The 13928-nt window shown below is 30.8% G+C and overlaps 1 protein-coding gene across 1 annotated transcript in view; it reads left to right on the forward strand.

Moving 5' to 3' along the window:
* Positions 1-9520, forward strand: part of LOC123664416 (lysozyme) — a 37310-nt gene extending 27790 nt beyond the window's left edge. Inside the window, exons 3-4 of the mRNA XM_045598960.1 lie at positions 8940-9003; positions 9387-9520. Coding sequence (XP_045454916.1) covers positions 8940-9003; positions 9387-9520 — 198 coding nt within the window. The remainder of the gene's footprint in view (positions 1-8939; positions 9004-9386) is intronic.
* The last annotated feature ends 4408 nt before the right edge of the window (positions 9521-13928 follow it).

The raw sequence follows: 13928 nt of genomic DNA on the forward strand, positions 1-13928 counted from the left end.
CATATAACTGCAGCTAGTTCGATATATTTTTTGTTGTGTTAGTTATTGTCAGGAATAAAAAAAAAGATGGCGTTACGAATTTTGCTTAGTTTAATTTTTACTTAACTTATTCTTTTTTTTTTTTGTTTAATCTATTTGTACCATTCAGAAGAACATGCATTACATTACATTTACTTGCAAAAGAAGCTTGTCCGCAAGTAACAGTCTCACACATTTTATATAACACTTATATATATATATATATATATATATATATATATATATATATATATATTGCTATAACATTTACAACTACAATAGTTACAAAATACATTTATACTAAGCTTAGACAATTTTTGTCAAACAAAGTTTTAGTTTCGACACGGTGTAGTCTCTTTACACACTTACAAAGATAGATAAATCTCAACAATTAGCCTTTTTGTCAGGATAATAATCATCTACAATATTATAATACTCCACGCTATATAGCCCTCACTATACTAAGAATCTCGTGTCGGAAGTCCGGAAAAATCAGAAATTTACAAAAGCACAAACGCCCAGACCACCACAAATAGTTGTATGGCCGACACAAATACCTGTCATAGGACCGACACCTTAACAGCAAAGGCATTAAGTTATGACCACTGCTCTAATGTGTTGCCAAAATTGAAATTATAATAAATCTAGCTGTGCCTGCGACTTTGTCTACGTGAAATAGTCAATTTGGATAGGATTATTTGGATATATCATTTTTTGGATATATCTTTTGGTTTATTTTGGATATCAGAATAACTGTAATATTTTGTCTCTGGTCGCAAACTTATAAAACATTCACATATTTCCATACAAACATTTATCCTCTGTTCCCTATTGTTATTTTATACCCTTGAGGGTAAAACTTTTACAAACCTTGAATGTCATATTTATTTATATCGAATCAACAGCTTAAAAAATAAGTTTGAAGCTTCTAGCTCTAAAAATGATGATACTTCCATACAACATTTCATCCCCACCTTTCAATCCCTTACACCCCTTTTTCGTATTAAAAAGTAGCCTATGTCCTTTCTCAGATCTGTGTGCAAAATTTTATTCAAATCGGTTTAGTAGTTTTGGCGTAAAAGCGCGACAGACAGACAGACAGGCAGAGTTACTTTCGCATTTATAATATTAGTAAGGATAATATTATACGACTATTTCCATTAAAATAATTCAACTTTTATTTTATTTCCTCTTATTAATAAATAAATCTGGTTGAAATAAAATATTTGTTAAGTAATAAAGATAAGCGATGAACACACAGAAATCACGTGAATTAAGCGGATGTATTGTGACCGAGTGAAGTCGTAACGAGATTCACACCGATCAATTCTACGCCATTCGCCAGTGTTAGTCACTAAAAGTTTAAATAGTCATGTGAAATTAATTTATCGAAATGACGATAAAAACTACATTTTTTTTAAATAGAATTATAATAAATAATTACGCGTAATATAACTCAAATTATTAAATAGCATATTCTATGAAATAAAATTATTTTAATAGAATTTATTAACAGTCTTAATAAAGACAAAGTTCTACTATCAATACAAATTTTATTTAATACGTAAATCTTAAGCAAGTCGTTTGTTCATAAGCATAGCTAAAATATTGTTGACCCAATTTTTAATAAATATACTTAGCTCATAGTACTTTAAACCTATATGTAGACTAGCTGACCCCGCAAACATGGTTTTGCCATATATGTAATTAACCCCCTTAATCCTCTTTTAACTTAGGGGTATTAAAAATAAGTGTTGGCCGATTCTCAGACCTACCCGATATGCACACAAAATATCATAAAAATTAATCCAGCCGTTTCAGTAGAGTAAGGTAACTAACATTGTGACACGAGAATTTTATATATAAGATAACATCGCTTATTATAAATACTTATAATATCAATCTGACATCTCATCTTAATCGATATATTTTATCGATAGGAATTCCCACCCCTATCGCCAGATAAACCCGCATCGATATAGGGAACAGACACGTACTTACGTTTTCAATCACCAAGGAAATCTCAATTGCGGTGTCTGCAAAGAATATACGTATGTGTTATATAAATCTCTATTTTATAAGATATTAAATTTTTATATTTATCTGAAAAATATGTTATGGCACATAGGTTTTTATTATGTGAGATTAGTAACGCTGTCATTCATGTGCAACACATGACTGAATTTTTAATGGATTTGTAATATATTTAAACTATTAAAACGATTAATAGCCGATTTTTTTTTCAGCAGAATTCATCAGAATAAGCAGTAGTATTTTACATTAGTAGTATTTACATTAACTATAATGAACTAAACTGTGTGAATCAACTCTGAACGCCACATTGGAGTTTACTGGTAACAAATAAGAAGGATATATTATCTCTTTCTCACAAGAGATGTTGCGTTGCCCAGTAATACGAAAGTTAGCGTTACTGTGTCACACGATTTCACTCCCCATAGTTTTTCTATAACACGAGCCCTAAACGTTTCTTACGACCTCTCTCTAATTAACTTGAAAAATAATTAACTACTCCGTAAATTGACGATTTAAAATGCTTTTGAAGTCTCCATGAATCAAGAATATCCTGATTATGTTTTCATATTTATATTATATATGACCTGTGATGTAAAATTATATAATAATACTATCACAGTAATAACACTGTAATACCCAGTGCAGTAAAGTTCAATATCATACTGAATACGTTCTGTGCAAATCGAAACGATTGAAATCAGTCTGGGCGGTCGACGATCGGTAAATAAAGTCTTTCTAATACTTTCCGAGATTGCTAATCCAAGTCCCCGGTTTAATGTTGACAGTCGAAATGGAAACTAGGATTATGTTATTCGATGTACTAAAGCTGCAATATCGTTGTCAATATTTAGATGCATATGCATCGCGTTTTATTTTATTGTGGATACTTGTATGAATGTTTTTTTTTTTTTATATAAGTATTTTTGAAGTTATACTTCTTTTGGCGTGTAGGGACTAATGATGAGAGTAAATTTTTACGATGCGTGCGATTACGATGCGACCGTCACAAAAAATCGACACCCTGAAGTTATCTAGTCAACGAAGAAGTTAGCAACACGAAGTTAGCTAGTCAATGATGTATAACTTCTTACTTGCGTACACAAGTACAGACACACACTTTTTTGTGTATGTGGTGTTTAAAATATAAACTGAAACAGATTTTCATATCAAAAATCGTTATTAGGTTCTTATGATAACAGCAGCAACACCAGGAGAAATATCGCAAACGTGTGGCTGACGCGACCCGTGACCCTCAATACACTTTTAACTGGGGTAGAGCACAGCAGGAATTTCCTGCTCAAAATATGGTGCAGCCCAACTGGGGATAGTGCCTCGACCTTAAAAAAGACCATAGCTAAATAAAACTGTTTTCAAGCACTATTGTGTTCCTGTAGGTGAGTAAGGTGACCAGAGCTCTTGGGGGTATTGGTGATTGGGTCGGTAACGCGCTTGCTATGCTTCTGGTGTTGCAAGTGTCTATAAACTACGGTAATCGCTTACCGTCAGGTAAGCCGAACGCTTGTTTGCCGACCTAGTTAAATAAAAAATAACACTCTGACCTCCTTACTCACCACAAGAAAACAACACTGTTTTAGAGCATTATTATTCAGCTGTGTTGAGGATATTTCCTAATGTACCTTAATGTCAATATCTGTCTATACATGTCATCATCATACTCATCATCATCATTTTAGCCTATTGCAGTCTACTGCTGGACATAGGCCTCCACTAGTTCGCGCCAAAAATAACGTGAACTCATGTGTGTTGCCTATAGTCACCACACTGGGCAGACGGGTTGGTGACCGCAGGGCTGGCTTTGTCGCACCGAAAACGTTGGAAGATTATCCCGGCATCGGTCGGCTTTATAAGTTCCAAGGTGGTAGTGGAACTGTGCCCTTAAGCGCTTCTTACGACACCCACGGACGGGGAGATGGGGGATGGCTATATTCTTTAATACATGTACATGTACCTCTCCGTATTACGTTAATAACAAGTAACAATGTGTTTCCTCAATTTTATGTAAAATCTCATTCAAAATCAACCATTGAAAACGAAATAATAATGAGGAGCTTTTTATCACGACCGTGTAGGTAGTCAATCAAGGAGTACTAACATGTAGTAATGGATAATTCCGGCCGCAGCTCCATCGATGGCCAAATAAATAAGCGAATTAATTAAAATCATGTTTGCTGACTGCATATAAAATGCAGTGCGGTGTGTCCCGAAATTTGCATTTTTATAACGCCCCTAATGGAGAAATGCGTACCGAATACGTTTTTTCGACGGAAATAAAATATAATAGTTACTTTTTATGTATCGAAATATTTTTGTTTATGATAGTTTTATTGGTTTCTCTATAGCTTATGTAGTTAATAGTTTTAGTTTTTAATAAAAAAATATTTGTGAAATAGAATTAATTTAACCGTTATTGTATAAAGTCACGTTAAAGTTAAGTTTTATCAAAATATTCAATTAAATGCTCTAAGAGCTCACTATATCTACATAAAAAAGAAAAACATTATAACTTTAAATGAATTATACTACAACCCCAAGTAGTGTTGTGCTTACTGCTGTTGCTAAACACAATAATACGTAAAAATAATAATAACAAATAAAATATTTTTATTATTATTTTTACGTAACAAAATTTTCACTTACACCTCTTTCCTCCCACATTGTCACAAACATGAAATAATGCAAGCTTCTGCGGTAAAACGATTAATATCGTGGTCGCGAGATTTAATGAGCAACAAACAGTTTTTACGTGAAATGTAAAATAAGTAAAAGTCGTCAATGACATTCATATCTAGTATGGCATAAAATACAATTAAGTATAATGTGTCTATTTCCTCTCGAGCCTACATGACGTTGTATAAATAAAATAAATATGTATGAAATTGGATGTCAAGTCAAATTAAAGAAATGTTTACATTGGATACAATAATGTATTTATAAAATATAAATAACAATAAAAAAGCAAAAATTCAGTAGTAAATGATTATCGCGTATCTATCGCTTAGTATTTGTAACAGACGTACGATTCAGCAAAATCGAATAGCCGTCAAATGTTTTTCTCAAATTCAATCACAATCATCTTCTGAAATGACAGTTCCGATAGTAAGAAACAGACAGTTACAATGCGAGGACGGGAACAAGGTTCTTGCTTCGAATAAACGTCACTTGATCGCAGCAAGTCGAGTCCGCTTCTGGATTTTATAACAATACAATTTATTTCATATCTTAGAAGAGAATTCGTTGTTCATTTGTTTCTCGGTAATAACAGACCGCATTGGAAATGTGGAACAGAACTATTGTGAACAAATACCAAATTGCGTATTATTTTCTGTGATTTTTCTCGTATAATGTAATATATGTTTTACTAAAAAACTATTGTTGGAGAACAGGCCACACCAGAATCTATTTCGGCAATGAAATTCTATAAATTGATTGGTGAAGTTTTATCTATACTGTCTTAAGATATTATCATGTTGTTCAATTGTCGCCGTAACGACAAAGCTATTTAATAAAGAAAAAAATGTAGGTTTATTTTTTTAAGTAACGTTGAAAGCTAAATCAGAGTGTTTAGATGAAAAGAAATGTTCAATGATAAGACTAAATCATCGACTATAATTGATTTTTTAATTTACAGATCAGGTTTTCGCCGAGAATTAATTTCCTCGATATTACGAATATTATTCCGTGCGTACGTGTTTTAATAACAATTATTACGTTGTTATAACGTGTGTTCTAATCTCAAAAATACTATATCAAAATTATTTGAGCTCCGTTATTAAATTTGGTAGCTAAACGAAATTACTATATTTAATCTTAAGGGGTATTTAAAGCTTATTTAATCGCGTAATAAATTGTTTATATTTAATACACATATAGTGTACATACATATAGTATAATCTTCCATACGTTAATAACGCAATTCGAATAAGTTAAACAGGATCTGACAATAATTAATGTAATAAAGATGTAATAGAAAGGATAGACGACATAAGAAACGAGCACTGTGAAAAATCTTTATCTCTACAGCGACTTAAGTCTGGTCTGTCGTTTTCGTAATGCCGGTTTTTTACTGTCTTCCCTTTTTTATTTAAGGCTCTTACTTGACAGTTTATTTAAAAAGTCCTCTACCTTCAAGAATATTTCAGATTTAAAATAATACGATAGTAAAAATAAAAGTCAATAGTTTTTTATTATTATTATTATTGTAATCTCTATCTTTTTTTCTATTCTATTATATTATTCTATCTGTTATAATATTTCTTCGTATCAGTACGACACTAGTGAATAATGATCCAACAATTTGTCAACTTTTTCTAATAATCTATTGTCAAGATTTATAACATTTCTTCTCGAACATAATGGGTTGTGTCAACAATTATGTCAACAAATAACAATTTGTTACTTTTATAATCTTTTAAAATATCTCATTGATTTTATGCTATTGTTTTCTTTGAGTTGTAGTTACTTTTATAATATCACTAGCTGTGCCCGCAACTTCGTCCACGTCGAATTTGATTTAAAAAAAGTTTTTGTTCAGTAACCTGAGTTATAAAATAAAATAAAAAAATCTAAAATAGTGAACGTTCTGTCAAAATCGGTCTAGCCGTTTCAGAGATGAGGTTAAACAAACAGACAGACTGACAAAAATTGTAAAAAAAATGTTATTTTGTAAAAAACAGTTATTTTAATATTTCAAACACACATTCCAATTTTATTTATTTGTTTAGATGTACACGAATAACTGTAGTAAATATCTTAATATTTTAGAATAAAACTATTGTTTGACTTCTCAATAATTTTAATGAAGTGACATATAATAACAAAACATAATTCAAAATATAAAAAGAATACAGAACACATTAGGCTTGATAGCCAGTACATATTACAACAATAACAAGCAAGGAAAGGAACAAAATTTTCTTATTTTTGGCGTGATCTTGTGGAGGCCTATGTCCAGCAGTGGGACAGTTTAGGCTGTAATGATGAATTATATGTTATGAACTAGCGAACCCGGCAGACGTTGTCCTGCCCGGGAAACAGCTACTAACTTTGATAGCTTAAATTACGATAGCAACGAAACCTAACGGGTCCAATTGAGGTAAAAACTCTAATCTAAGCCCTATCTCCCAAGCTGGACCAAATTACAGATGCTTACGAAATTTGATGAAAATTGGTTCCGTAGTTTCGAAGTTTATCTGGAACATACATCGTGACACGAAATGTATATATATATATATATATATATATCATCATCATCATCATCATCATCATTTCAGCGTATCACAGTCCACTGCTGGACATAGGCCTCCACAATTTCACGCCAAAAATGGCGTGAACTCGTGTGTTTTACCCATAGTCAACACGCTGGGTAGGCGGCTTTGTCGCACCGAAATCGCATATAAATATAATTATACAAAATTGCTAGCATTAAAGAAAAAAATAAATGTTACCGCAAATATCAAATTATTTTTAGCTAAACTGTTCTGATATCCTATGTATGCCATACTGCTCTATTAAAGATATTCCCTGAATTTAGAAGGAAATCATTCCATGTAAAAAGTAATAACCTGTCAGATCCAGAGTATTAAACACACTTCAGCAAATAGGCATTATCAAAAGGAAAAATATTATTTTATAACCACTTATCAATCACATCTACGTTTCGCATTAAAATAAAAGCATATATACTTAACATACACGGTGATCTGTTCCTAAGACAATTATAAAAAAAAAAAAAAAACAAAAATTACATTATTCATATAGACTAAAAGCACCTTCGAACCGTTATTTTAAAATTTTAAAATTTTAAATTTTAACTATAGTTAAAAATTAAGCTACCATCGAGTCGTGATGTAGATCCTGCAAGAATCGGCAAGAAATTCCACAGTAACTCTTTAAAGAAAAAACTGTATTTAAAAAATATATTGATATCTTGCACGAAATTCAGCGTCACTAAATCCACCCATCTTTATCATTTATGTAACCCCGCACTGAATAATATTTATATATCTTTAGCTATTATTTTAATGTAATATGAAATATTCAATACTATTAAATGATGGAATTCAGTAAAACTCACATAAGCAAATATAACGGTCATTTGATTACTTATGAGAATGTGAAGGGGCAATAAAGTGATTATCAAGTGTCTTTACTTGTCTGTGTAAAAGCGATTTATAAATGTTTTATTAATGTTTATTTACGAATACTATGAAAGATGTAGTTAAAATATTTATCAAGCAGATTTATTGACTTAACAACATTCAAACTACATAAAGCAAAACAAACACAAGACCGTAGTGTTCAAAAATTATATAAGAGTACAAATCTAATCATTTGAGGTACGTCACAATAAGAAATATCTAGCTCAGAATTTGGAACAACAAGGCGGCAGAAGTACCATAACCTTACGGAAGTTCATAATCAAATAATAATACTTTCAATTAATCTTGTGTCTCTGTGATGTATAAGTTATTTAAAGCACCTGCAGAGGTCGCAGTTAAGGTCGGCAACGTACTTGCAATGCTTCTGATGTTGCTGACGTCTATACCCACGTACCATCAGAAGTACCGTACACTTGTTAGCTACTCTAGTGGTATAAAAAATTTTTTAGACACAGTCGCAATGAGCGCGACCGAACAAGAGATGGATAGTTCTCGAACGTTCGTACTATTTCAAAATTCTCCACCCATCATAGTCAATATAAAACCTAGCTAGTTAATTTGTGTTTCCCGTGTTATATCGCTGGAACACAACCGAACTCCTAACTTTACTTTATTTGTAAGTGTCCATTAAGTTAACATCACAATAAATGTGTTATTACAAAAAAACGTCAAAAATGTTATGCTTAAAATCTTCTCTTATTTGAACAGATCAACAACAAGGAGTGGTGTAAGAAAGGCAGGAAAGGAGGTCACTGCAGTATGAAGTGCGAAGGTGCGCTAGTCTAATTAATACTCTCAACTAATTATATTTTACACTGCTACGCGCTAATTGAAGATTTCGCCGTTAACTTTTAGCTTCAAAATGTCTTTTAGTTGGTATAATCTTTCAACGCGATTTTTAAGCACTGTACTGTACAATATATTTTAAAAAAAATATTAATATAAATTATTATTAAATAATAGAGACTTTATGTAACTAACACTTTGGTAACGATTGAATACTTAAATTCTTTCATGTAATAAAAAAACTGTTTTCGTCAACATAAATTTTATTACGAGTTATTAGGTCTATATTAATTTGTTAATGAAATCAAAAGACTGACAAAAATATATGCAATGGTTTATCTCTAATAGTTATTTTTATACATTTTTCAGACCTCCTGAACGAAGACCTCGCTGATGACGTACGCTGTGCTAAGCGCATCTACGACAGAGTTGGATTTAAGGCCTGGCCTGCCTCTTACGCCTATTGCAAAGAGAAGAGCCTCCCTGATCTATCGAGATGTTAAAACACTAGCATTAACTCAAGTTTTGCCTAATGGCCTCTTGTTACTAGCTCGGTCAACTTTTAAATTAATACAATAATGTCGTGATAAAAGGCTACTTGCGAATAAAATCGTAAAAGTTTACCGATACGATAAGTTTGTCGTTTAATTTAAAAAAAATATCGTGAAACCGATCTTTTAACAGGAAGCCGGAAGCGTCAATTTCTCATTCGAATTTAAAAATTAAAGAAATTATTAGCTAAGTTTTTTAAATGTTTTGCAGTTTTTTATTAAAGTTGTAACTATTATGACGTAGTTGACAACTCATTTGTATTTGTAAGATGTAGACTAATGCAATAACAGTATTATAGTTACATATTTTAAACAATATTTAGTTGTAGATTTTATATTTTCTTTAGATATTAACTATTATTTTTTAGTATATCAATTATTATATATGCAGAGTTTGATTATTAACAATAATATAGAATAAGTTTTTTATATTTTTACGTCTTTATGTAGTGCAATGAAATAAAATTTTATTAATAATTACTTACACTTTTATTAAGTCTATCTGTTTAATATAATAATAATAATAATTTTATTTCAGACAAAGTCCATACAATCAAACAGCAGCACGAGTGTACAAAAATAATTGATGAAGAAACATAGAAAAAATAAACATAGGAAAATAATAAAACATAGGATATTTATACTAATACATATACATATATGCATATTTTTAAATACTCTATTAATTTTGTATGAAATATGACAAATAAATGGAAAAGAATACTGTAAAATAAAACAGTCATTTCGTACTTGAAATTTAGGGTTTAGCTAACAAACAATTTTAGGTGTTTTTGTTAATAGCTTATTTTATAAAAAGATTTTGTATTCTTTTGTCAACCTACCGGAAACTGGTAGTTTGAGTTAATTACCCTTCATTATAATGAGGGACTCGGTAAAAAAGTCATTAACAAGAATTGATGGCATATACTATTATGAGGAGAGCGTGAATTTTTATTAATCAAACTAGCTGACCCAACAAATGTTGTTTTGACATATATTTTATTAACCCTCTTAATCTCCCCTCCCCTTGTAACTTAGGGGTATTAAAAATAGATATTTGCCGATTCTGAGTCCTACCCGATATGCCCACAAACTTTCATAAAAATCGGTCCAGCCATTTCGGAAGAGTTTTGCAAAAAACACCGTGGCACGAGAATTTTATGTATTAGAAGATGATATTTATTTCCAATTTATAATGTGAGCCAATAGTATAAAAACAATTTTTAATGTAAACAAAAGCCGTGCAATCTATTGAAAAGATGGCTAATGTGATTTGCACAGATTCTAAATACATAGTCATCAATTTAGTTTGTGTTAAAAATTAATTTACCCGTAAATATAGGGCATATGCACAATCAGTTAACACTTTTAAAAATTGCTTAAAGAAACTCTCAGTCACCAACCCACCTGCCCAGCGTGGTGACTATGGGCAAAACACATAAGTTCACGCCATTTTTGGCGTAAACTTGTGGAGGCCTATGTCCAATAGTGGACTGCGTAAGGCTGCTGTTATGATATGAATGTGTTTTATAAGTATAAGTGTATATGAATATGTATGTGTGTATAATATATGTGTGTATAATATATATGTATGAATATGTGTATTTTTATGTATGTAAACTTCCATACTATCTTATTTTTTGCCATGTCCTTTTCATCTTTGAGCTTGTCTGGAAGAGATCGCTCTTTTAGAATTTTGTACATGTTTGCGTTTTTCTTTATGCATACCTTATTTCACAATAATAAAGCATACAATAAATCATAAATGACTCGTTCTTTTTTAATTTGTAACAAGACGTACGAGTGAAAATATAAATTTAGTAATTTTGTTTTGACAGTTATTTACAAGTGACAAAATAAATATATTATGCATTAAATTACGTTATTGAATTGTAAATGTAATACATAGCACAACCGTATTAAGCTTATCGTCTTGCACAATTTGTTTTGATAAATTCACTAAGATGCACATAGTTGCTACAGCGGAATATGCAGGCGTGTATATGAACCTCTGAGATATTCCGAACATTTCACTTATAGCAAAACAGATTGATTTACCAACTCCATACCCTTCTTTATCTATATTTCTGATTAGTTTGTATTTATGTTTAATTTATTTGCATAACATTCGATGAGTTTTGTGTGAACAGTATAATTTTTTTGTAATCACTTTTAGGAAATGAAAACTCTTAAATGCATATACCAAAAAAGAAAATTAATAAATTCATAGAAAAATTAATGAGTAGCAACTACTTTTCTTTTCAGTTTTTCTAATACCTACTATAAAATACAAGTGCCTAAACATCTCTCAATGACACAAACAATAAAGATTTAATCCTAATTAGAAGCCTCCAGAGTAAGTATGAAATTGTGCTGTACTGTAACGAATGGAAGTTTAATTGGCACACTGTTCCTCTGCGGGTCGGCAAACATTCGCATAAGTCTTAGACTCTCGTTGTACACATCCTCAGGAGGTTTTTCTTCAATAGTGAAGAAAATATGATTTTCTATGTAAATTGACCACTTCTCTAAGTAATTTAGTTCGTACAATTATTCTGTTCTATCAACTAAACCTAGTTTTATTTACAGCTAATATATGAATGTTGAAGACGATATGAAAATGTCATTACAATAATTTTACAAATGATAGTATAATACAGTTGTTACAACATGGTAATTATTACAATAATTTGACAAATTTTATTACACTTTAATAGCAATTAATTACTAGTGATATTAGTATCTATAATTAAATATGATAAAAATCGTGTCAACATTCTATAATGAAGTACGAATAGCTTATTCGAGGTTCATTATTACTGGTTTAATTAAGCTCAATGATGTGTTACGGATTTTAACATCAAATTACGCCATAAATTATAATGATATCAGCGTCGGTATTACGAGAAGAAATGAGCTGTTTGCTGATATGAAAATGATGTTATTAATTGAATATTCAGATATAAAATAAAATATTTTATGTACACAAAATCATACGTGTTAAACGTAAATTAATTGCTCTATGGAAATAAATAATAATTGCTAATTATAACGACTGCTGTTGAAACATTTTTTAACATAAACACGGTGTTTCTTGTGTTTTAGATAACAGCCGGCGGATATATTTATGTATATAAATATATAATACATAAATATATAGCATATAAACACACTTTTAATATATCAGTCTGAAAATTTCACACATCTTCAGGTAAGAACGATGAGACCCTGATACCGAAAGTCTAAAATTATCACCCCTAACTGCCTCAACTGCTAGTCGATTATTTTACATGAACTGATTTTATTTTTAATAATGTGTTTGCAGGCAAACGAAGAAAAACCGACTTCAATTATATCGACAAGTAATACAACGTAGGTAGACGAAAAAATAGTCAGTAAATACACATTATCAAAGATTACTCCAAAGTTGTAATCAGATCTCGATGAAATTTAAATGTGGTCACATGATAAACATCGGCTTTCGATTAAATTAAAAATTATCAAAATCGGTACACACAGTAAAAATGTATGCGGATTTTTGAGAGTTTCCATTATCAGATCCTGGTTTCCTTATCATGGTACCAAACTAGGGATATCTCCTAGCTAACAAAAAAAGAATTATCTGAATCGGTTCATAAACGACGGAGTTATCCCTGAACATACATAAAAAAATATATATATATACGGTCGAATTGAGTAACTTCCTCCTTTTTTGAAGTCGGTCAAAAAGAACCAAAGTCAATTATTTATGTATGTTAGTAAGAAGTTGTTCCATCGCTTTATTATTTCATAACTAGAACCGAACAATCGAAGACTTATATTAAAAAATCTAAGTTATGTTAAAAAACTCGAACTATTCAGTTAATTTAGAAATAATTTTATAATAACATTTCTTTTTCATCAATCCTTCCACCATTTCATTCATTCATGAATCATTTCCATCTATTTAAAATCAGAACAATAACGATCAAAACCAAACAAGGCTAACAATGGAAACTTTTTAATTTTTTAGAAAAATCAGTGATTCGATCGTGATTCGCAATCCGTCGGAATACTTGAACAGTCGATAAACAAACGATGTTTGCGCTTCCAATACCCTCTTTTTCTTGATTCGAACAGAATTCTGATTGTAAGTGATTTATGCGCGGAATATGATTAGGTTATTTCATATACTCGGAATATTGAATAACTAACTATAATCTTATTTCTCGATGTGCAATTTAGAACATTGTCAATTGATATACGGTTCAGTTGAAATAATTTATTTATTCCATCATCTTACATCTAACATTACAGGATATTATCCTAATGCGTTAGTGTCGTTGTCGTATTAAACACATGTCATACCTATGCAGATAAA

Source organism: Melitaea cinxia, chromosome 22 (genome assembly GCF_905220565.1).
Source record: "Melitaea cinxia chromosome 22, ilMelCinx1.1, whole genome shotgun sequence".
Lineage (NCBI taxonomy): Eukaryota > Metazoa > Arthropoda > Insecta > Lepidoptera > Nymphalidae > Melitaea > Melitaea cinxia.